General features: G+C 33.3%; 2 protein-coding genes across 2 annotated transcripts; one reads left to right on the plus strand and one right to left on the minus strand.

Annotated features, from left to right (window-relative positions):
* Positions 1-63: 63 nt before the first annotated feature.
* Positions 64-2,951, minus strand: LOC7455369 (caffeic acid 3-O-methyltransferase). The gene is made up of 4 exons (XM_002320866.4): positions 2,419-2,951; positions 1,738-2,072; positions 1,055-1,119; positions 64-742 (listed from the first exon to the last, which is right to left on the minus strand). The coding sequence occupies exons 1-4, from the start codon at positions 2,886-2,888 to the stop codon at positions 446-448; spliced, it is 1,167 nt and encodes a 388-aa protein (XP_002320902.1). The 5' UTR covers positions 2,889-2,951; the 3' UTR covers positions 64-445.
* Positions 2,952-13,870: 10,919 nt separating this feature from the next.
* LOC7486809 (caffeic acid 3-O-methyltransferase) lies at positions 13,871-15,782 on the plus strand. Its single transcript, XM_002320201.4, has 4 exons — positions 13,871-14,341; positions 14,515-14,825; positions 15,191-15,255; positions 15,344-15,782. Exons 1-4 carry the CDS (start codon positions 13,872-13,874, stop codon positions 15,638-15,640), a joined length of 1,143 nt encoding a protein of 380 aa, XP_002320237.2. The 5' UTR covers position 13,871; the 3' UTR covers positions 15,641-15,782.
* The last annotated feature ends 8,745 nt before the right edge of the window (positions 15,783-24,527 follow it).

The raw sequence follows: 24,527 nt of genomic DNA on the forward strand, positions 1-24,527 counted from the left end.
GGCGACTAGCAAGTTCAGGAAATCATGGTTTTCATAAATCCGAGGCCCGAATTAGATAAGCAATGACAAAAGCTAGTTACCCTAGAAATTCAGTGCATCAAAGATCCCCGTAGTAATGTCAAGTGTGTTGAAAACCAGAGAAGATACATTTGGAATCTGTGATGCTAAAACAAGCTAGAACGGTTGTGTCAAACAGCATCTTCCAATTATGCTAGTTTGTAGTTTCACAACATCCATGCACCACCAAGTCTTTTCGTACCATGTTCAAACAAATTCACCCAGTTTATCATGACACTACTATTAAACACCATTTTCCAGCTCTGCTAGGAAACCTTACATCAAACAACTTCGTTTCTCATCTAGGACGAGTAACTAACAAGGGCTCATATGAGCTTACTACTTTTAAACTGGGATAACTGCAATCCTAAAAAGGCAAGGATATCATCTACTTCAAGAACTCCATAACCGAATAGTGATAAACATATGATACGTGACTGATACCTTTAAATCCAGCACTGATTGCCAAATTGAAAAGGTGACCTTGCATCCGTTCCTTTCCTCCTGGGGTTTGAGTCAGTGAAACCATATCAAGTTGAGATTTGTCTTTGGAAACAGCACTAATCTCTGCAAAAGTTGGAAGAATTTGCTCCACGACGATTATCTTTCCATCAACTGGAACAGACATGTAGCAGTTCTTTAACAATTTCAAGCAGTGTTCATCATCCCAGTCACGGAGTATCCACTGCAAGATATCCATAATATCCTTAGATTTCATCAAAAGCATTATCGATTGAGAACAATCCAAACCAGAGAGCATGTATCAAGATGACAACTTAAAAAACAATATAGTCGGAAACATAATGATTATGTATCGCCTATTACTGATAATAATAACAGAGCAACCTCAGTTGAATGGAAAGTTAAGAAGAATAGTCATTATCCATGACATATATCAGTGTTTCTAGTATTTTGCTAGGCTACAGTAAAACATAACTACCTTGATTGAACGGGGCCTTGTCAATTAGGGAAAACAGTCAGCAAAATTTTAACTCACCTTCAGTATAATAGCATCTCCCTTTGGAACACTTTTGAACATATCTCCCTCCACATGCTTTACACCTGCACCATAGATGTTCTCTTTCAGTTGCTACTTTGTTAACATTTCACGATAAGGCCACCTTGGTTCCTTCTATTCAATTTCAGATCAAGAATTTATAGATAGTATATGAGTTGAGTTGATAGGACCTCTATTGTCTGTCATAGCTAATAACAATTCTAACTCAGTAGAATTGATTCAGCTGAGGATAAAGGCATTGAATGGATAAATAGCACTAGCTTCTTGGCATGCAATAGTGCATTACATTTTAAAGGATCACGAATCACAAAACCTCAACTTAAACAACTTAAATAAAGACAATGGGTGCGGAGTATTTCGAACCAATATATCATCAATTTCTATCACAAATAACTGATAGTGATATAGTTATTTGGCAAACTTAGACATAATGATTAAACAACAAGAATAGAGATGAGACTAACAGCTCAATTATGTTATGACAACATGCTTTTGTATAAACCATGGTATGCAGGGCACCTTGGGCCAATCATTAATCATATGAGTTTTATATCCCCGTAAAATATTTCATCTCCTTACATATGTATGCCCGAATAAAGGAGACGATAAATTTGCAATATCACAAGGAAAAAGAAAGGTTTGTATGGGAAGAGATATCATACCAGGAAGTGGAGGGGCGTTCTGGATAACATGAGGTAAGTCAAAGTTAATAGCATTGATAAAAGGGTATTTGAAAGTGATCAAGCTAAGGGCTACTCCGATTCCACCACCAACATCAACCACCTGCTTGAGGTTCTCAAAACCACTGTAGGACTCCAGTATCTTCTTAAAGACTAGAGTGGTGTGGTTGAACATTGCTGTGTTGTAAACTTGACTAAACCTGGCATCTCTAGCAGAGTACTTAAACAAATGTGTACCAGAGTACTCAGACAAAGGTTTCCGGTGGGCCCTGTCAAATGGAGTTCCTCCCTCAAGAATTGCATCCTTCAGATGTGACCTGTAAGCCGAGAGTTAGCTGCATATTCTAGTTATGGGAAAAACTAGAAGGGTCAAGGTCACTGTGCCTACTATAAGTCCTCGCGAAGTAGAAACACATAAAACAGAAATATAGAATATAAGGCATATACATCAAGATCAGAATATTCGAAGACAGAAACAAAATAGTTCTTCCCAGTTGGCTTTAATATCATTTTTGAACACCATGGGCTCACAACAAACGGTTTAAATTTGCTGAAGCTGTTTTCGGAGTCGCTAGGTTTGTAATTCAATACTAAGAAAAAAAGGTTCCCATTTGATAAATTTAAAAAACACTAGATTAATAAAACAAACAATGAAAGGCAAACCAGGTTTCCAAGTAGACTTTGTCGTGAGCCAAGGTCATCAAAGGGGCCAAAGAAACCCCATTTTCAGCACGCACGAAGTATTTACCCACACGACCCAAGCGGTACTTCATTGGGGCCTCGTCAAAAAGGTCAGAACTGCAATAAACAACACCCTCGTTCATCAGCAGCCTGAGGATTCGCTCCAGCATTCCAGGGGCCTCCGGATTCCGGGTAGGAATCCTCTCGGCAATCTCTGCAGCAGTGAGCCCAACATCAGGGTCCGCCATGGATAAAACATCAAGGACACCAAGATCGACGACGGTTTTTAAAGCCAGGGGAAGGACTGAGGCATTCACGAGTAGCATGGCACAAGTAAAGCTCTCTCGTTCTTCTTCTACGGTTTGGTTTTGGTTGTCATTTTGGGTAGTTTCTTCTTCTGTAACAGAGGCGGCCATTGGCATTGATCGACTCACTCCGTGCTTTTGGTTCATTTGCTTGTTTTTATTTCTGGCCTTGCTTTGCAGAAAGAGTAAAACCAAGCAAAAATATAGACACCGCAGAAGGACAATGATGGTAGCCCAGTTTTAACTTTTTTTTTTGCCGTCATAAAAAGAAATGACATGGAAAGTAAATCCATTATTTTAGACTATATTATTTTTTATTTAATTGTTAAGATTTTTTAAGATTCATTAGTTTTTTTTATTTAAAATGTTGTTATAGCTTTTAGTAGGAAGACTTTATAAATAAAAATTAAATAGTGTAAACATTACTCCTTTAAGAATTTGAACTTATAATAAACTTTGTCATCTTTTATTATAACCTACATCTGAAATAAAATGATTCGAATTGATGATTATATATATATATATATATATATATAGTGATCCAGCCATTTGACCCTCTTAGACCCTTCCTTTCCTTTTATTTTTCCCTTTTCCTTTTCTAGTACTTAGCAAATCGAAGACTATAGAGATCTCGGTGGAAAAAACACGAAATAGATTTGTAAAAACATTTACCATTTTTCAACTTAATAAGCTAAAGGGTCACCCACATCCACTGTACTGTGCAGTGCATTCCTTCTTTTTTTTTCATTTTTTTTTTTGCACCTTTTCATTTGTTTCCCCTTTTTTTCATTTTTTTTGTCACCTTTTCTTTTCTTTTCTTTTTTTACCTTTTCTTTTTACACTTTTTCTTTTTTCTCTTTTTTTTTTGTTTTTTTTCCCAAAATTATCTTTGTAAATTTTACTTTTTTTCATATTGAAATGGTTAAAACTTTCGGGTTTTCTAAAATTATTTTTGTCAATTTTATTTTTTTAATATTAAACTGGTTAAAAATTTTGCTTTGTAATTTTTTTCTTTTAAAATACTATGAATTGTAACGGTATTTTCCCACATGATTTTTCTATTTTTTTTATTTTTAAAAATTATATTTATTAATTTTATTTTTTTAATATTGAGTTGATTGAGAATTTAGTTTTTATTGTTCACCCACACCAAATGTACCGTGGATAGGATTATAACAGTAATCCATGGTGCATTCCTTTTTTTTTCTTTTTTTGTCACTTTTTCATTTTTTTGTTCCTTTTTTTTCACTTTTTCGTTTTTTTTTCACTTTTTCTTTTGCACTTTTTCTTTTTTTTTTTGTTTTTTTCCCCAAAATTATCTTTGTCAATTATATTTTTTTGATATTGAGCTGATTGAGAATTTAGTTTTTATTGTTCACCCACACCCAATGTACTGTGGATAGGATTATAACAGTAATCCATGGTGCATTCCCTTTTTTTTTTACTTTTTTCATTTGTTTTTATTATTTTGCACTTTTTATGTTTTTTCCACCTTTTTCTTTTTATTTTTTTGTCACTTTTTCGTTTTTTTTTTACTTTTTCTTTCACACTTTTTCTTTTTTTTTCCCCTTTTTTCTTTTTTTTTTTCCTTTTTTTTGTCACTTTTTCGTTTTCTTATTTTACCTTTTCTTTTGCACTTTTTCTTTTTTTCCCTTTTTTTTTTGTTTTTTTCCCCAAAATTATCTTGGTCAAATTTATTTTTTTAATATTTAGCTCATTGAGAATTTAGTTTTTATTGTTCACCCACACCCAATGTACTGTGGATAGGATTATAACAGTAATCCATGGTGCATTCTTTTTTTTTTCACTTTTTCGTTTTTTTTCACTTTTTCTTTTGCACTTTTTCTTTTTTTCCCCTTTTTTTTCTTTTTTTTGTTTTTTTCCCCAAAATTATCTTGGTCAATTTTATTTTTTTAATATTTAGCTCATTGAGAATTTAGTTTTTATTGTTCACCCACACCCAATGTACTGTGGATAGGATTATAACAGTAATCCATGGTGCATTCTTTTTTTTGTCACTTTTTCATTTTTTTGTTCCTTTTTTTTCACTTTTTCGTTTTTTTTCACTTTTTCTTTTGCACTTTTTCTTTTTTTCCCCTTTTTTTTCTTTTTTTTTTGTTTTTTCCCCAAAATTATCTTTGTCAATTTTATTTTTTTAATATTGAGCTGATTGAGAATTTAGTTTTTATTGTTCACCCACACCCAATGTACTGTGGATAGGATTATAACAGTAATCCATGGTGCATTCCCTTTTTTTTTTTACTTTTTCATTTTTTTTATTATTTTGCACTTTTTATGTTTTTTCCACCTTTTTCTTTCCTTTTATTTTTTTGTCACTTTTTCGTTTTCTTATTTTACCTTTTCTTTTGCACTTTTTCTTTATTTCCCCTTTTTTTCTTTTTTTTTGTTTTTTTCCCCAAAATTATCTTGGTCAATTTTATTTTTTTAATATTTAGCTCATTGAGAATTTAGTTTTTATTGTTCACCCACACCCAATGTACTGTGGATAGGATTATAACAGTAATCCATGGTGCATTCCTTTTTTTTTTCACTTTTTTTCGTTTTTTTTTTCACTTTTCTTTTGCACTTTTTTCTTTTTTTTCCTTCCTTTTTTTTCTTTTTTTTTTTTTTCTTTTTTTTTTTTTTCCCAAAATTATCTTTGTCAATTTTATTTTTTTAATATTGAGCTATTGAGAATTTAGTTTTTATTGTTCACCCACACCCAATGTACCGTTGGATAGGATTATAACAGTAATCCATGGTGCATTCCTTTTTTTTCTTTTTTTTCACTTTTCATTTTTTTCCTTTTTTTTCACTTTTTCGTTTTTTTTCACTTTTCTTTTGCACACTTTTTCTTTTTCTTTTTTTTCTTTTTCCTTTTTTTTCTTTTTTTTTTGTTTTTTCCCCAAAATTATCTTTGTCAATTTTATTTTTTTGATATTGAGCTGATTGAGAATTTTTTTATTGTTCACCCACACCCAATGTACTGTGGATAGGATTATAACAGTAATCCATGGCATTCCCTTTTTTTTTTTCATTTTTTTTTATTTTGCACTTTTTTATGTTTTTTCCACCTTTTTTCTTTCTTTTTATTTTTTTGTCACTTTTTCGTTTTTTTTTACTTTTTCTTTCACACTTTTCTTTTTTTTCCCTTTTTTTTTTTTTTTTCCTTTTTTTTGTCACTTTTTCGTTTTCTTATTTTACCTTTTCTTTTGCACTTTTTCTTTTTTTCCCCTTTTTTCCCCTTTTTTTTGTTTTTTTCCCCAAAATTATCTTGGTCAATTTTATTTTTTAATATTTAGCTCATTGAGAATTTAGTTTTTATTGTTCACCCACACCCAATCTACTGTGGATAGGATTATAACAGTAATCCATGGTGCATTCCTTTTTTTTTTTGTTTTTTTATTTTTTTGCACTTTTTTTTTCCCTCTTTTTTTTTTTTTCCTTTTTTTGTCACTTTTTTGTTTTTTTTTTTTACTTTTTTGTCACTTTTTTTTTACATTTTCTTTTGCACTTTTTCTTTTTTTCCCCTATTTTTTTTTTATTTTTCCTCAAAATTATCTTTTTTAATTTTACTTTTTTAATATTGAGCTGATTAAAAATTTTACTTTGTAATTTTTTTCATTTAAAATACTGTGGATTGCTACGGTGTTTTCCCACGTGATTTTTCTATTTTAATTTTTTATTTCTAAAATTATATTTGTCGATTTTATTTTTTTAATATTGAGCTGAATGAGAATTTAGTTTTTACTGTTCAATCACACCCAATGTACTGTGGATTAAAACAGTAATCCATAGCGCATTCCTTTTCTTTTTTGTTTTTTTTTTCATTTTTTTGCACTTTTTCATTTTCCCCCCCCTTTTTTCTTTTTTCTCTTTCGTTTTTTTTTTTACGTTTTCTTTTTCCCCCCCTTTTTTTTCCCCAAAATTATCTTTGTCAATTTTACTTTTTTCATATTGAGTTGGTTAAAAATTTTGCTTTGTAATTTTTTTCCTTTGAAATACTGTGGATTGCTACGGTGTTTTCTCACATGATTTTTCTATTTTATTTTTTTATTTTTCAAAATTATATTTATCGATTTTATTTTTTTAATATTGAGCTGATTGAGAATTTAGTTTTATAATATTTTTTCTTTAAAACATTGTTGATTGCTACAATGTTTCTTCACATGTTTTTTTATTATTTTCTCCAAAATTATCTTTTTTATTTTATTTTTTAATATTGAGTTGGTTAAGAATTACAGTTACAATATGTGAGGGAAGCACTATAGCTTTCCTCGCAAATTACTGTAGATTACTACAGTGTTTTTTTCCACATGGTTTTTTTATTATTTTTTTTGTTTTCTTCTAAAATTATCTTTGTCAATTTTATTTTTTTTAATATTAAGCTGGGTAAGAATCATAATTACAAGTAAATACAAGTAAAGTTAAATCATGTGGGGAAAAAAACTTTCCTATTGATATAGTTTTTCTTCACATTGTTTTTTTCAAGTTTCTTTCATGTTTTCTTTTTTTGTAATATTTTTTTCAAAAATTATCTTTGTCAATGTTATTTTTTTAATATTGAGCTGGTTATAATTTAACTTTGTAATAAAACTTAATCATGTGGGGAAAGCACTGTAGTTTTCCCCACAAAACACTGTGGATTACTACAGTGTCTCTCCACATAGTTTTTTTTTAATGATTTTTTCAAAATTATCCTTGTCAATTTTTTTTTTTAATATTGAGCTGGTTGAGAATTACAATTATAAGTCATTACAAATAAGGCTAAATCATGTGGGGAAGCACTGTAGCTTTCATCACAAAAAACTGTGAATTGTTACAGTGTTTCCAGCATAGTTTTTTTGTCCCCGTTTTTTTTATTTTTTTTAAAAAAATTTTCTCTGTCTATTTTATTTTTTTAATATTGAGCTGATTGAAAATTTAGCTTTGTAATTTTTTTTCTTTAAAACACTATGAATTGCTGTAATGTTTTTCCACATGATTTTTTTTATGATTTTTTGCCAAATTATCTTTGTCGATTTTTTTTTTGAATATTGAGTTGGTTAAATATTATAATTACAATAAAACTAAATTATATGAAAAAAGCGTTGTTGTTTTCCTCACAAAACACTGTAGATTGCTACAATATTTCTCTAAATGGTTTTTTTAGGATTCTTTCTAAAATTGTCTTTGTCGATTGTATTGGGGAAAACACTGTAGTTTTCCTCATAAAACATTGTCAATTGCTACAAATATTATCTTTGTCAAACACAACGTTTTTCCTCATGAGTTTTTTTCCTTCTAAAATTATCTTTGTCGATTTTTTTTAATATTAAGTTGGTAGATAATTTAGCTTTGTAATTTTTTTTTGTTTTTTATTAACAGAAAAGCTAAATCATGTGGTGAAAGCATTGTATTTTTCCTCATAAAACACTATGGATTGCTACAAATAATTTTGTTCAGTTTCTAAGTTTTTGATCACCAACACAACTTTTTTTTTCCTTCATGAAATATTGACTGCACCATACCTTTAGTTTTTATTACTTATCTAATGCTGATTCACAATTATAACACTATTAAGTATATTTGTTTTTTAAGCTCGCAGCAGCGCGCGAGCATGCCTTCTCGTAATTATTATAAAATGTAAATATACTCGGATCAAAATTTAGAATCAACATTTTTTTTAAATGCATTAGGTCAAGCGAAGTGATGTGTTTTTAAAATCATATAAAAACATTTAATCTCATTTAATATATAGACTCATTTAAAAAGATTTTTAAGAATTAAATAAAAAACTTTAATATAGCTATTATAATCAATGTCAAACAAAAACTTTTGAATGGACTAACTTTTGGTAATCAATGTATAATATATTAGTTGTTGTTCACGCTTCACTACAGGTTGAACAATTTTTTTCAATGCAAATTAAAAAGAATGTGTGAGTGTACAATTTTTTAAAAAAATTTCATTATTTTTTAATTTTTTAATTTGTTTTAATTTGTTTGAAATAAGTTTTGTAATTAAGAAAACTAGTTTAGCTGTTTTAAGACTGATCAATGCTCCATTAAGACTAGAGATTAATTAGAGTTGTTGATATTTTTACATATTATGTTTTTTTAATGAAAAGCAATTTAATGAAATGCATTTTCAGTGTTTTAATGGAATCACAAAGTGTGAAAATAACAATCATCAATTTTAATTATCAAAAGAATTTCACTAGAGGTCCAAAAACTTCATATTTTTCACGGGTGTTTAAGTTTATTTAAATTGCTTCTTTCCGCATTTTTCAATCATTTCAACATTTTTCGACTGAACTTTTTCTTTTTTTCTCCTCTCTTTCTCTTTTTTCTTCTCTCTCTCTTTTTTGCCCCTTTAAAGGCCCAACAACTTGTTTGATTTGCCCGAAGCTGTGCTGTAAGGCTTGGCCGAATCCCAGCCAGCTGACAAGCCCAACTAGGCAGCTTTGGCCTAATAAAAAAAGTGGTTGGGCCCATACGAGAAAAGAAACAAAGTGAGAAAGAGCTAGATTAGAGCTCAAAATATGACTAGATTAGCAAACAAGTCGCTCTGTTTTACTACAGTGTCACCCACTATGGATATTCATGTAAATTCAGTGGAGCCAAATAAATAAATAAAAAAGTCGGAATGCAATCCATTGATATATTCTAATGATTTTATTTGCACCGCACATTCAATGGTTAGCTTAGATGTAATGGGGCTGGAGATATGCGCAGGGATGGAACAACAACATGCCTGCGGGGGGTTTAAGCTTCTTTTGGTCTTGAAATTTTTAGCCTTTTGGAATATGCTCTTGAATTGTGCCGAGTGTATCTAGCTCTTATCAAAATTTTCAAAAAATGATTTCCATCGTTCACATTTGCCACTTCCCTTGAGCTTGATCATTTGTCTTCTGTTCGTGTTTCAGTTCTTTGAACACGAAAAGGCAACGGATTGTATCCCGAGTCCAGCTTACCAAACCATCCAAGGTTCCTTTTTCAAAACTCACAGCAACAAATCAGCATATGGCATTGCTGTTGCACCCTATTCGTTTTAAATTGTGCACAGAAATGGCATAAATGGTCCTGGATTGAACCTTTTTTAACTTGATCTTCCTCTAGCCAAATGTAATCTTCATTTTAGATGCTACTTGAAAAACCAGACTGTTATTTTAAACAGCATTCCATTCATCAGTAGGCTAGCTGCTCTCCAATACTTCTTTTTCCCCCACATCTCTCGCACACCTTATTTTCAGTTGCCGATAAAAAGAAAAGCGCTTTTTATCTGCCTGCTGCGGGGAGCAAGGGCAACAACACTAGTTTCTTCCCAAAACAAAAGACATCGGATTTTTTAGCCCTTTTACAGGAAAAAACAAGATTCAAGTTAAGTAGAGTAAAAACTGATTAGTAAAAAATTAAATTTGAATCTATTGTCCCAAGTTTCTTCCCTTTAATGAATTTGAGAATATATACAACACGAAAGTTCCTTTAAAGATACGAAAAACCAATGTTTTTTTACCTATTATAAAAATGAAAATAGGTAATTTTGATTTTAAACCTTTATTGGTGATTACAAAAAAAAAAATGATATCGTTGAAGGTTTTGATATGTGTTGTTTTAATTAATCGGACAAGAACTATCGATAAGATTTAATAGGATATGACAACAGAATTGAGTCCGACAAGAATCTAAGAGCTTTGCCGACGTAGGATTCATTAGTCTTGAGATTTTTATTAGATCCAAGAAAATTACATCATGATACAGGACTCATGAGAATTGGGTAATGAGAGCTATCGATTAGATTTATAATAGGGTAATGTTAGGGGGAGGCGCTAAGATCATGATAAGAAGATGGGCCTTGAGGTAGATCAAGTCCCAGACATGTTCGTAGAATCCCATATAGACAACCTGTTTATTTAGAGGAAATTGAGGAAGATGAGATTGATAGAGGTTTTGCCGATTATGATAGTAATAAGCTTGAAACAAATCATTATAAAATCAATGAATTTTGTTTATGAGTTGATATCCCTAACTTTAATAGAGGAATTTCTCGACTGAGTTGCCGAATATGACAAGTTCAGTGAATACATGAATTTCTTGGAGAAAAGGATGATGAAATTGGTGACTAAATGATTGAGCTTTTTCCTAATAGAGAAGGGTTTAGGATGATTTGGTCATATAAGGTAGGCCACCTGTTGCATTCTTGCAGGTTTCGAATAAAATAATTACCGAGGGATATATTTTTTCTGCTAGAAACCAAAGACTATTGTTAGAGTTGATTAGGAAGGTGATGATTTGAGAGAATATAAGGAAATTAATTAGATATGAAAGTCTCCAATTTGAAGTTGTTAACCCTATAGTGAAATTTTCGAGGAGCTTACTCGTAATAATCATAATTATATTTGTACAAGATACAAGGCATATTGTGGTATTGCACTTAAGAGTAGATATAATTTTGTTTGAGAGTGTGGTTGCGATTGCTTTTTAAAATGTTTTTTGTATTAAAATACAATAAAATAATATTTTTTTATTTTTAAAAAATTATTTTTGAGATCAGCGTATCAAAACGATACAAAATATAAAAAAATTAATTTTTAACCAAAAAAAAATATAAATTTTAATGAAACGTGCATTCCCAAACCCTTTCTAGACAACCTTACAAATTGAATGGATAAAGGTAAATAATGATAATCTTCGCAACAAAAAATATATCAAAAAAGCAATATCAAATATGAAGTGTTAAGCATTAATAATTCATATGACGTTGGTATTTTATTCTTCATATTTTTTTGCATGGGTTCAGAAATTTTACATAAATATATCTTTACTTTGAACCGACAATTTAACTTAAAAAGAATTTTCTGTCAAAGAACCATCTCAACCTAAAAGTTTAAGCTATTGGGTTGAGATGGTTCTTTGACATGGTATCAGAACCTTGATGAGCAAGTGATTTCAAGTTCGAATCTCATCATCCCTATTTATTTGATAAAAATTAAGTACAAGGTAATGTGGACCCATGCAAGTTTTAAGTTTAAATGACTTTTACTTAAAGGGGTGTGTTAGAGAATAATATAAATCATATCCTGGAACTTCACATAATAGCTTAAACTATTGGGTTGAGATTGTTCTTTGACATCCTTTTTATTATATTTTTCAAAGACATATATCCTAATCGATTTAATATATATCTCCCACCGGTAAATATGAACTGCCCATACGAAATTGAAATCCTCAAAGTCTAGGGTCTTGTTGTTATCTTTTGACTTAGTTTATTCTTATCATATAAGATAGTTCTTCAATTTATTTTTAAAAAAATTAATTGAAAAGTCATTTGATACAAATCTAATCATATTCTCTCTCTTTTTCTTACAAAAAAAAATAAAATAGCAGGAAATTGTGTAACTAAAGACCCTATGACCCTATCCTTGCGAAAAGAGAAGGGAAAAACTTGTGTAGTTGTGGGACCTCGTTTGTCACGTGTTTTGTCGGTGCAAGGAGAGGTTCAGACATGAGGTAAGCACTTACGCAATTGGCTTAGGCAAAGACTTCGTCACCCACTTCTTGAAGTAGCCAATTGCATAACGCCATTGTAAACACAACTCTAATTGCCCAATTTTGTATGAATTATTCAGGAAACTGTAGTAGATCTAATATTTTCTAGGAAAGATACATCTAATCATTCTTCAATTTTGTAAAATAATATAATACGAATAGAGTTAATAATATTGTCGTTGATTGTTTTTATATTTAAAATTATATTTGAGTTCGTTTTAAAAATATATTTAATTTAAAAAATATTAAATTAATATTTTTTTATGTTTTATGATAGTTTTAATATGCTATTGTAAAAAAAACTTATTTTTAAATGAAAATACATTTAAAAAAAATGTATATTAGATTTTTAAAATTTTTTAAATATGCAAAAATAATAATAAAAATTTGGATTATGACAATTATATTCGAAGTATTTATTCTTTTGGGGAGGAGAAATTCAATTTTTAATACATAATTGAGAACAAGTTTTTTTCAAGTATGAGAGATTGACGATTGACGTAAAATAATTATTTGAGGAAATTATGAACCAAATTAACAAGATCAAATCTGAAACAAATTCTATAAAAAAACCTAGAAGCATTGCATATGAAATATGAAGCTACTATTTTTTGTTTCAATTATTTTTCTAATTAATTTAAAATTTTAATTATTTATATCTACCTAACTTATGACTTTTAATTTAATTAATATTTTACTATTTAAAAATTCTAATACTAGATGAATTTTATTAATTAGATAAGTTTTAATTAGAAATTTATTTTATAAAAAATTTTAGGACTAATATAAATAGAAATGTTTAGTATATTTTATGGAGATTAAAATTATTATTTAAATTTAATAAAAATATGAAAGAATGTTTTTTTAAAGTTTTTCTATAGTTAGATCTCTGACTTTAAAGTTTAATAATTCTAGATTTATCTTTGCAATAAATTGTGTCATGAAAGTATAAATGATGGCTCGGCCTGGTACTTGGCAGCATGCCTCATTGCCCCGGTACTTTTCAAGCTACCCACAGTTCTGTATTTTTATAGAACCTTTTTGATTATTTACGTCATTTTTTAATTTTAGGACGTTTGTTTTTTTGTTGTAAAAATATTTTTTTTATTTTAATTTAATATTTTTTTAGTATTTTTAAATTATTTTAATATGCTATATAAAAAATAATATTAAAAAAATAAAATAATATTATTTTAATTTAATTTTAACTACAGAAATATTATTTAGTTACATTATAAATATTTGTTTAAATTGGTGGCCTAGTCTTTTCTTAGGTTGTACGTCGGTTATAAAAACTCTCACAGGTGGCCACAGTAGGAGGTCCCATTCCAGCTCATTAGTCTGTTTGGCTCTAAGTTAAATCTGCTTTTGATTAAATTTCAATTTTTTTTTTTTGCTAAAATTAAGTGCGGTTTATACTTTTTAGATTGTTTTGATATACTGATGTCAAAAATAATTTTTAAAAAATAAAAAAACATCATTGATATATATTTCAGCACGAAAAGCTATTTGAAAAGCAACCATTACCACACTGCGAAACACTCTCTAAAAAGATTTTCCACCCATTTAATTCAAAATTTTTCCATTATAAATAAAGTGAATGGTGGGAGTCCAATATGCGTCCAGTTTCTATCTAAAAATCAACCAACCTCCTCCAAGAACGAACATGGGATCTTTTATAGAAAGTCACATTGGCCAAGTTGATGAAGCAAAAGATGAAAACTTTGGATATGCCATGCAACTAGCGTTGAGCTCAGTGCTACCCATGACTATGTATTCTGCAATTCAGCTTGGCATTTTTGAGATAATAGCCAAAGCAGGTCCAGATGCCAAACTCTCTGCTTCAGATGTTGCTGCCCAGTTGCCCACAAAGAACCCAGATGCACCCATGATGCTGGACCGTATACTAAGGCTCTTGGCTAGCCACGATGTGCTTGGTTGCTCTGTGGATGGCTCGGAGAGGCTCTACAGTCTGGCTCCTGTGTCCAAGCACTACGTGCGTAACAAAGATGGTGTTTCTTTGGGCCCCTTCATGGCCTTGATTCAAGACAACGTTTTCTTGCAGAGTTGGTTTGTCACTCAATTCCTATGGTCGCATTTTTTTATATTCAGTTTTTTTAACTTCTATTTGTTATAATAGTATATCATAAATATTGTACGTACCTCTACTTTCCTTTTGTTTCTGCTCTCTTTTGTTGATAAGGGTAGCTAGCTAATTTCAATGTCTAACCATTCACTGTTAGGTCTCAACTAAAAGACGCAGTTCTTGAAGGAGGAGTTGCATTTGACAGGGTCCATGGAGCTCACGCCTTTGAGTACCCTGGCTTGGACCCTAGGTTCAACCAGGTTTTCAACACAGCAATGTACAACCAAACTACTGTAGTCCTAGAAAATATGCTTGAGGCATACACTGGTTTTAAGAACCTGAAACAGCTGGTTGAAATTGGAGGCGGCATGGGACACACTATAAAGGCAATAATCTCTAAGTATCCCCAAATTAAGGGTATCAATTTCGACTTGCCACATGTTATAGAGCATGCTCCATCCTGTCCTGGTATGTCTTGTTCTTCCTCCCTTGCATGTAATTTATGGTAGTTGTTAAATTTTATGCTCTGCTTAAACTAATACTTGGAACAAATTAAATCGAAAAATTGGGAGAATTTAGGAGAGATGCTCCGTACGTTTGAATTAATCTGCCTGAAACTTCAAACCTCATTTCACCAAAATCTAAAAGTTGAGCTGCCACGGTCTAGAACTCGAGAAGCCATAAAAAGAAGTTCGCCGTAAACCCCCGGAAAAACAAGGAAATAAATTAGATAAGATGTTTGCAAAGCATCACGGGCATTACAGAACAGGGAAAAAAACAAGACATTGAAAGCCCTACTAAATCTTAATAGAAGTGGTTGGTTTCTGATTCAGGTGTGGAACACGTGGGAGGAGATATGTTTGAAAGTGTTCCAAAAGGAGATGCTATTTTTTTGAAGGTACCAGAATTTGATCGGCATCTAATCTTTTTTTGCTCAGTTTTGGACCCCAAAATCACTAACGACGACTAATATGGACATTTTGTAGTGGATACTTCATGACTGGAGTGATGATCACTGCTTGAAGTTGTTGAAGAACTGCTACAAAGCTATTCCAGATAATGGGAAGGTGATCGTTATGGAATCAGTTCTTTCAATCACCGCCAAGACAAGCCCTGCTGCGAGAGCGATCTCTCAACTTGATGTGCTGATGATGACTCAAAACCCAGGAGGGAAAGAACGGACCGAACATGAATTCATGGCCCTGGCCACTGGAGCTGGATTCCGTGGAATCAAATACGAAGCCTTTGTTTGTAATTTTTGGGTGATGGAGTTCTTCAAGTAGATTATTGCTTATAAATTGCATTTGTGGAAATTGAAGGATGTATCCTCACTTTCTAGCTATCAGGCTTGAAGCTTTCTTTGCCGCCCGTGTGGATCGAAATATATGAACCAAATAAATAGCTGCTGTTCATCAGCCTTTAGCATTTCCAAGGTTGCAGTTTGACGAGCTACATACTTTACAAATAGATATTGTATTTTTGCTGCAACAATGCATTCCTAACCCTGTTTGAAATCAAATAACTCTCCTATTAATTAATTTCTACAACAAGATTAATCAACAAACGAGAAATGCTAGAATTCCATACAAATTAATATGTTGAATAACAAAGTGGTGATCCTGTATCCATAACATGGGATTTCAGTACCAAAATAAACGCAATCCTCTTGAGCGTTATTATTACATGGGGTTGCCCTAGAGTTGGTAGAATGATGTAAAATGAAGTAACTGTTCATGTTGGTTATATGCTCGTATTTGAGAATGCTATCCTACCTTGACTACGTACGAGGAACCTGTTCCAACTATTTTGAAAAATTCTAGATTAGCCGTGTGAAGACAAGGGACTTGTTTTTTTAATTTGTTGAACAATTAAAGTATGCTGACAGGATCAAGGAAGGAGATTTTTCTTGGAGCCCATCATGCAAAAGTTTATATATTGAAGAAATAAAATGATTAGTCAATGGTTAAGAATTTAAAATAATCCCATCCCATAAAATTAACGTGACAGAATAGTAGTTCATAATAATAATGCTGATAATAATAACAAAATAACTTTAGGATAGTCCGCTGTAATATAGTAAAATAATGATAGTCTATACTAATAATGCTGATGATAATAATAAATAAATAAAAGCTTTAGGATAGCCCAATATAATATAGCAAAATCAGATCGCAGTTCATAACGCTGCTCATTATCTGTGTTTATCAGAACTTTTCTTCTCTTTATATATATAAAGAGAATTTATACTATTTCCATTTACTACTGGCAGAGAATTGTTTGTTACGAACTTACATTTTATAACATTTAATTGTCATGCAAATGTTTAGAGTGTTATTTTAATTTAAAATAATTCTCCTCGACACAAATCTGAACTCAATTCGTCACTCAATTCGTCACTCAATAGAAGTTGTTTTCATGATTCATAAAACAATTATTTAGGTCAACATAATGAACAGGAAAACAATTATAAAATCTCAAATTAATTGATCCTCACGGGTATAAAATACATAGCCCTGAGATCATGGGCCCTATCCTAAGCTTAAAAGGAACCCTCCAACATATTTGTGATTTTCATGATGACATGAGATCCGTTTACATGTGCCAGGAGGAGACATTGTTTTTGAGACATTGTTTTTGGTATAATCATTTTTTGAATTATTTGATAAAATATAATATAAATTATATTTTAAAATTAGATTTAAAAGTTTAAATTGTTATAATATTAGAATTTGGTTGATTAAGTAGTTACGAATTCGAGTTTTATCATCACTATTTATTTAATAAAAATTGATATTAATCTGTATTAATTTTAAATTTAAATTTTTTTATTTGAATAAATATATTAAAAAATAATATAAATTATATTTTAAAATTTTATTTAATAATTTAAACTTCTTTCATATGAGTGGATGGTGGAGGCCTCAGGAGTTCTTTACAGCAAACAGGTAACGTACTATCATAATTTAGGCACTTCTTGTTGGCAACGTGCACCGACATAAAGTTTTAGAACGATCTTGTTTCTTAATGGGCCAGCTAGACTTGGGCCTAATCCTGGGCTATGGGTTCTGTCTCTTCTCGATGACAATAAACATTAAAAGTAAAACTTCAACTAAAGACACATTTTTCTGTTTTACAAATTTCACAAGATGGTAATAGGGCTTGAAGCCCAATATATTGAAACAATAAAAAATCTCAAATAAAGCCCATCTAAGCTAGATTTGATAAGATCAAAGCCTCAGGACTTTGTACAGAAACACGAAAGCCTTTTATTGCAGCAATTCATGATAATTATAATTTTTTTTAAAATTTTATCCTTACTTTTTCCCCAATTTAATGATTTTTTTTATTAATTTATTATAGAAAGATAAAATTCAATAAAAAAGGACTAATATGTAAAACAAGGAGAAATCATATGTTCGATCTCACATTCACACAAAAAATTCTTTTTGATTCACGTACTTTTCTTTTTCTTCGTTTATAGTTTTTTTAGTTTTTTGTTAAAATTTTAATTTTAGTTTTAATTTGTTCATTTTCATGTCTATAGATTTGAGAGAGGAGAGACAAACTCGCTATAAAAAGATAAGTGAGAGTAAAAGTCATCGATTGGCCGTATTCTAGCAATAAAAAAGCTGATTTTAGGTACTAACAAGTTTTATTTGAGAACCTGAGTTCTATTGAAATGTTTTTAGATCTTGATTTTGCTTGAAAATTATATTGGGATATAAAGAGATTCGGTTTGATTGTGTTCTTGGAACAATTCAGAGGTGTTTTGAGACGAGAGATTGATTTATTGATGTGATAAGGATGTTTGCTAGGTATTTTTAGATCAAAATGAGTTAAAAATAGATTTTAGAAAAAAAAAATCCCAGCTTGATTTTCGACCACCTTTTTGGTGGCCAAATTCCAGTAAGTAGATGATGATTTGCCTGTCTTTTATTTTTAAAAAAATATTGAACGACATGTCGTATGTCCCTTAAAGATAAAAAAAAAGGGCCTAACTCATGGACCTAGCCTTGTAAGCCTATGCGTGTCTGGCCTTCGATATGTTGGATCTTGTGCTAGGTCCTAATCCCTTTGTATTTTTTTTGTTTTTTTATTTACATTTAAATGTACTATAAAAAATTAATATTATTTTTCAATTATTACTTTCATATTTCTCAAATAATATTATAAGTTTTTAAGAAAATGTTAACCATATTATTCCAATTATTATGTGCCTTATATGGAAAAAAAAAAGCTCATGAAAACTCAATTAACATAAAATTTATGTTGTTTAAAAGTTTTAATATATTTTTGATATATTTATATCATATTTATCAATTTATTTTTTGTCTATAATCATATACAAAATACCGAGACCGAGTTTTAATTTCCTTAAAATTTACTTTTAAAACCATGTTGGATTTTTTATTAAAAAACGCACTTGCAATTTAAAAACATGTTTTAATAAAATCAAGCCTGGAATAATTATTTGATTATATAGAAGAAATGGTTTGAGACCAGCTATCCTTGAAACCTTGTCGTGGAACAAACTCATACTAGGAGAAAGGATATGCTTCGTTCATCGCAGGTAAATTATCCGGCAACATGTGCTAGGCCATAAACCCTTTAGACATGGCGACCATCACCATCATCACGATTGATTGATAGCATTGGTGCGAGTTAGCGCATAATAATGTGTTACAAGCGGAAGAAAGAGCATAAGTCAATGGCGGGCTTTAATTCAAAAGGAAGTTACTGGTCACTTTATTATAAACTGCACCGTTTTAATTACCTTTAAACGCACCGTTTTGTTGTTATTAAAACTCATCGTTTGGATGAGTCAATACTCACCGTTTCAGTAAGGCTTTTTATTCTGTTACAATTCTGTTGTAAGAAGAAGTATATAACGTGCATCTGTGCATGAAAAGACAGAGATATATAATGAGAAATGAATGACTTCCTAGAATTACGGAACACCCCTATTGCACCTTCTCCTGTTCCTTATCATTCCCCACAACAATGGCTAAGTGGTAAAACTGACTCCGGCCATCTCTCAACTCATCACTGCACTCCTACATCCCAGCTGCAGAACTCCATAGTTATAGGATCATTACGTTTTTCACACGCAACAACTGGTATCAGAGCCAACAATCCTCGGATTTCCACCATGCCACCAGAGACGAGAGCAACAGATATCAAACGCATTGAGGACTCCATAGCAGCGGTAGCTCAGGACCACGGCCAGAAGTATGAGCTGTTAGTCGACATGTTCAAAGGACAGACTCTGAAGATAGATCAAACCATCGAGAATCAAGGTGGCCAGATTAATGACATAAGGAATATGATGGGTACCATGGCACAACAACTGGAGTATACCCTGCAAAAGATTTCCCAAGCTTCCAGCAGCTCAAGTCTTAGCAGAGACAAGCAGCCTCTGCATCCTGACAGAGCAGATCTCAGGGGCAAAGAATTAAGGGAGGATAGATTTGCAACCTACAAGGTACACAAACCAAAACACTTCTTTCCCACCTTCCATGGGGAGGATGTACACAAGTGGTTGTTTAAATGTACACAGTATTTTGAAATTGAAGAGGTAGCAGATTCTGACAAATTACAAATAGCTTCATACTATTTGGATGGAGTGGCTTTATACTGGCATCAGAATTTCTTGAGGAGTTTGGAAGGTCAGAATACATCCTGGGAAGAGTATGTTGAAGCCATTTGTTACAGGTTTGGTGGTAGAAAGGATCCCCTGGAGGAGTTGATGGAGTTGAGGCAACATGGAGATCTCGAAGAGTATATCCAAGACTTTGATATATTGTGGAACAAGGCTGAGATCAATGAGAAACAAGCTTTGGTGATCTTTTTGGGGGGCATGGAACTTGAAATAAAGAACACGGTTAAAATGTTTGATCCTAAAACCCTCAAACACGCTTTCAATTTAGCTAGACTACAAGCTAACACCCTCTCTTATCGAAAATCCCCTGGCTATATTCGAAAAACTTCTACCCTGTGCACTAATCCTACTGCCAATACTCCTCTCACCTTTCCACAACAAAACCCCAGGAACCCTGCAAACTCTCAGGCCAATCCCTCTAAACCCAACTCAGTTCAATGGACAACCAACCCCAACAACAATATATACCCAAATTCCAGTAAACCTACCAAATTCATTAGGAATCAGGAGTTTGAGGAGAGAAGATTGAAAGGACTGTGTTTCTGGTGCGATGAAAAGTTTGTGCCAGGTCATAGGTGTCGCAACAAAAAAGTGTATTCCCTCAGTGTAGTAGAAGAGGAGGAGGTCTACCAAGAAGAGGAGGTTGAAGCAGAGGAAGCTTTCAGCCGAGAGGTCACACCCCACATTTCCTTGGATGCGTTGGAAGGAACTGTGGGTCTCAATACAATGAAAGTCAATGGAAAAATGGAAAAAACCACAGTATGCATCTTGATTGACTCAGGGAGCACCCATAATTTCTTAAACTCAGCAGTGGTAAGGAAGCTCCGGTACCACTTGACTCCTATCAAACCGATGACTGTGCAGGCAGCTAATGGAGATAAAATGGTCTGTAAATCCATGTGTAAGGGTCTCAAATGGAAGATGCAGGGCATAAGTTTTCAGGCTGATGTGTATATCATTGACCTCAGCAACTGTGAAATGGTCCTAGGAATCCAATGGCTTTCCTTGCTGGGAGACATACTTTGCAATTACAAACATCTGTGGATGTCCTTTGACTGGCAAGGGCAGAGGGTATTATTGAAGGGCGAGAACCCACCCAAGTTTCAAGGTATTGAATTGAAACAATTAAGTGCATTGGTCCAGAGTCGCCAACCAGGGAAAGATTACTTCATTTATAGTTTGTAGTTCATGGAAGTAGAAGAAGTTTCCAGGGGTCATAACCCACAGTTTCAGGGTGTTACAGATACCTCCCTGTTGACCCTGTTAGAATCCTACCAGGATGTGTTTCAGGAACCTCAAGGATTGCCACCCTTGAGAGATCATGATCACAAGATTCCTCTGAAGACAGGGAGTGAAGCAGTGAACCTCAGACCCTACAGATATTCGGGGTTACAAAAAGACAATTTGGAGAGGATGGTGACAGAAATGTTAGATACTGGGATCATCAGGACTAGTAATAGTCCGTTTGCATCTCCAGTTATATTGGTGAGGAAAAAGGATTCAACCTGGCGTTTATGTGTGGACTATCGTGCTCTAAATCAACTCACGATCAAAGACAAATATCCAATTCCCATGATTGAGGAATTGCTAGAAGAGTTGGTCGGGGCTACCATATTTTCCAAGATAGACCTTAAATCGGGATATCATCAGATTCGTATGGCAGCAGGAGAAGAATTCAAGACTGCATTTCGCACCCACAGTGGCCATTACGAATTCTTGGTTATGCCATTTGGGTTAACCAATGCCCCAGCCACTTTTCAGAGTCTCATGAATGAAGTTTTCAGAAAACACTTGCGCAAATTCATTTTAGTATTCTTTGATGACATCCTAGTGTACAGTCAGACTATGATTGATCACTATGAACACCTCGCGATGGTTATGCAATTATTAAGAACACATCAGCTGGTGGCCAGAGCTACCAAATGCTTTTTTGGTCATTCGCAGGTGGAATATCTAGGCCATATCATCACTGAACATGGTGTGGCAACTGATCCTCTCAAGATACAAGCCATAGTTGATTGGCCTATTCCACAAACTCTAAAACAGTTGAGGGGATTTTTGGGATTAACTGGTTATTATCGCAGGTTTGTTAAGGGCTACGGCAACATCAGTAAACCTTTGACACTGCTACTCAGGAAGGACACTAAGGGGTGGAATGAGGAAGCTACGCACGCATTCAATAACTTGAAGGTATTGATGACGAGTGCTCCTGTCCTGGCTCTGCCTGATTTCACCAAGGTATTTGTGGTGGAAACAGACGCCTCATTGACAGGTATAGGGGCCATTTTGTTACAAGAAGGTCATCCCATTGCTTTCATTAGCAAATCCTTAGGGCCAAAACAACAAACCCTCTCAGTTTATGAGAGGGAAATGATGGCGATCCTACATGCCGTTACCAAATGGAAGCATTATTTGTGGGGAAGGCACTTTCATATCCGTACTGACCACATCAGCCTTAAGTATTTGTTACATCAAAAACTGACTACACCAGCTCAGCATCTATGGGTGGTTAAGCTCCTGGGTTATGACTATGATATTGAATACAAACAAGGAAGGGAAAATGTGCCGGCTGATGCATTGTCCAGAATTCCCAGCCAGGAAATCTATGCTTTGACTACTTCCACAATATCTACCAGCTTGATGGAGGATATTAAAAGTTCTTATCAAAATGATCCCATGATTCAGACTATTATCAAGGACTTACTAAGCTCTGCAGACTCCCACCCTCACTATACTTGGGTGCATGACCATTTGAACAGGAAAGGCAAGGTGGTGGTGGGTAATAATAGGGCAGTGCGTAGTCAGATCATTGCCTTATTTCACAACTCAGCTGTGGGTGGCCATTCGGGCATGACGGTGACATCTAAGACCGTGAGCAGCTTATTCTATTGGAAGGGGCAACAGAAACACATCAGGGAGCATGTGCGTGAGTGTACCATTTGCCAGAGGAACAAGCATGAGAATGTGGCAAGTCCTGGCCTCCTACAACCCCTGCCAATCCCTAGTGCCCCATTTATTGATATTAGCATGGACTTTGTGGAAGGCTTACCTAAATCAGAGGGAAAGGATGTCATAATGGTCATAGTGGATCGTTTCAGTAAATATGCTCACTGTGTGGCCATCAGTCATCCCTATGCAGCTCCTACCATTGCAAGAGCATTTATGGACAACGTCTACAAACTTCATGGCACACCAGCTTCAATTACCAGTGACAGAGACCCAGTATTTCTTAGCCGGTTCTGGAAAGAACTATTCAACAATCAAGGAGTCAACTTAAATCATTCCACCGCGTACCATCCACAAACAGATGGCCAGACCGAAGTGGTGAACAAGTGCATTGAACATTACCTAAGGTGCATGACTGGGGATTGTCCACATCAGTGGGCAAAATGGTTGCCTTTAGCCGAATGGTGGTATAACACCAACTACCATTCAGCCACCAAGATGACTCCCTACGAAGTGCTATATGGTTTTCCTCCTCCCATTCATATTCCCTATTTTCCCAGGGACTCAGCAGTGGCTTCGGTGGACGAGTATTTAAACACTAAAGAGGAGGTAATTAAAAGAGTCAAGGCACATCTACAACTTGCACAGAACAGAATGATTACGATCGCAAACAGGAAAAGAAGTGATCGCAGTTTTGAAATTCATGATTATGTATACCTCAAACTACAACCATACAGGCAACAATCCACAACATACAGATCATCTCAGAAACTAGCAGCTAAATACTATGGGCCATACCAGGTGATTGCGAAAATGGGCACAGTGGCGTATAAGCTTGAGCTTCCATCCTCCTCCACGATTCATCCTGTGTTCCACGTCTCTCAACTCAAGAAGCATGTGGGTAATCAGGTGGTGCAACAATCACTTCCGATTACATCTCCAGGTCCCACCTTGCAGCCTCGTGCGATTTTGGACAGACGAATGACTAGGCAAAACAATCAGGCAGCGACACAAGTTCTTATTCATTGGGCAGGTCTGCCACCTGCAGATGCTACTTGGGAGTTCACCACTGAATTGAAGCTCCGATTTCCAACATTCAACCTTGAGGACAAGGTTGGTTTCATGGGGGAGCAATTGTTACAAGCGGAAGAAAGAGCATAAGTCAATGGCGGGCTTTAATTCAAAAGGAAGTTACTGGTCACTTTATTATAAACTGCACCGTTTTAATTACCTTTAAACGCACCGTTTTGTTGTTATTAAAACTCATCGTTTGGATGAGTCAATACTCACCGTTTCAGTAAGGCTTTTTATTCTGTTACAATTCTGTTGTAAGAAGAAGTATATAACGTGCATCTGTGCATGAAAAGACAGAGATATATAATGAGAAATGAATGACTTCCTGGAATTACGGAACACCCCTATTGCACCTTCTCCTGTTCCTTATCATTCCCCACAACAATGGCTAAGTGGTAAAACTGACTCCGGCCATCTCTCAACTCATCACTGCACTCCTACATCCCAGCTGCAGAACTCCATAGTTATAGGATCATTACGTTTTTCACACG

The sequence above is a fragment of the Populus trichocarpa genome, chromosome 14, assembly GCF_000002775.5.
Source record: "Populus trichocarpa isolate Nisqually-1 chromosome 14, P.trichocarpa_v4.1, whole genome shotgun sequence".
In the NCBI taxonomy this organism is placed as follows: domain Eukaryota; kingdom Viridiplantae; phylum Streptophyta; class Magnoliopsida; order Malpighiales; family Salicaceae; genus Populus; species Populus trichocarpa.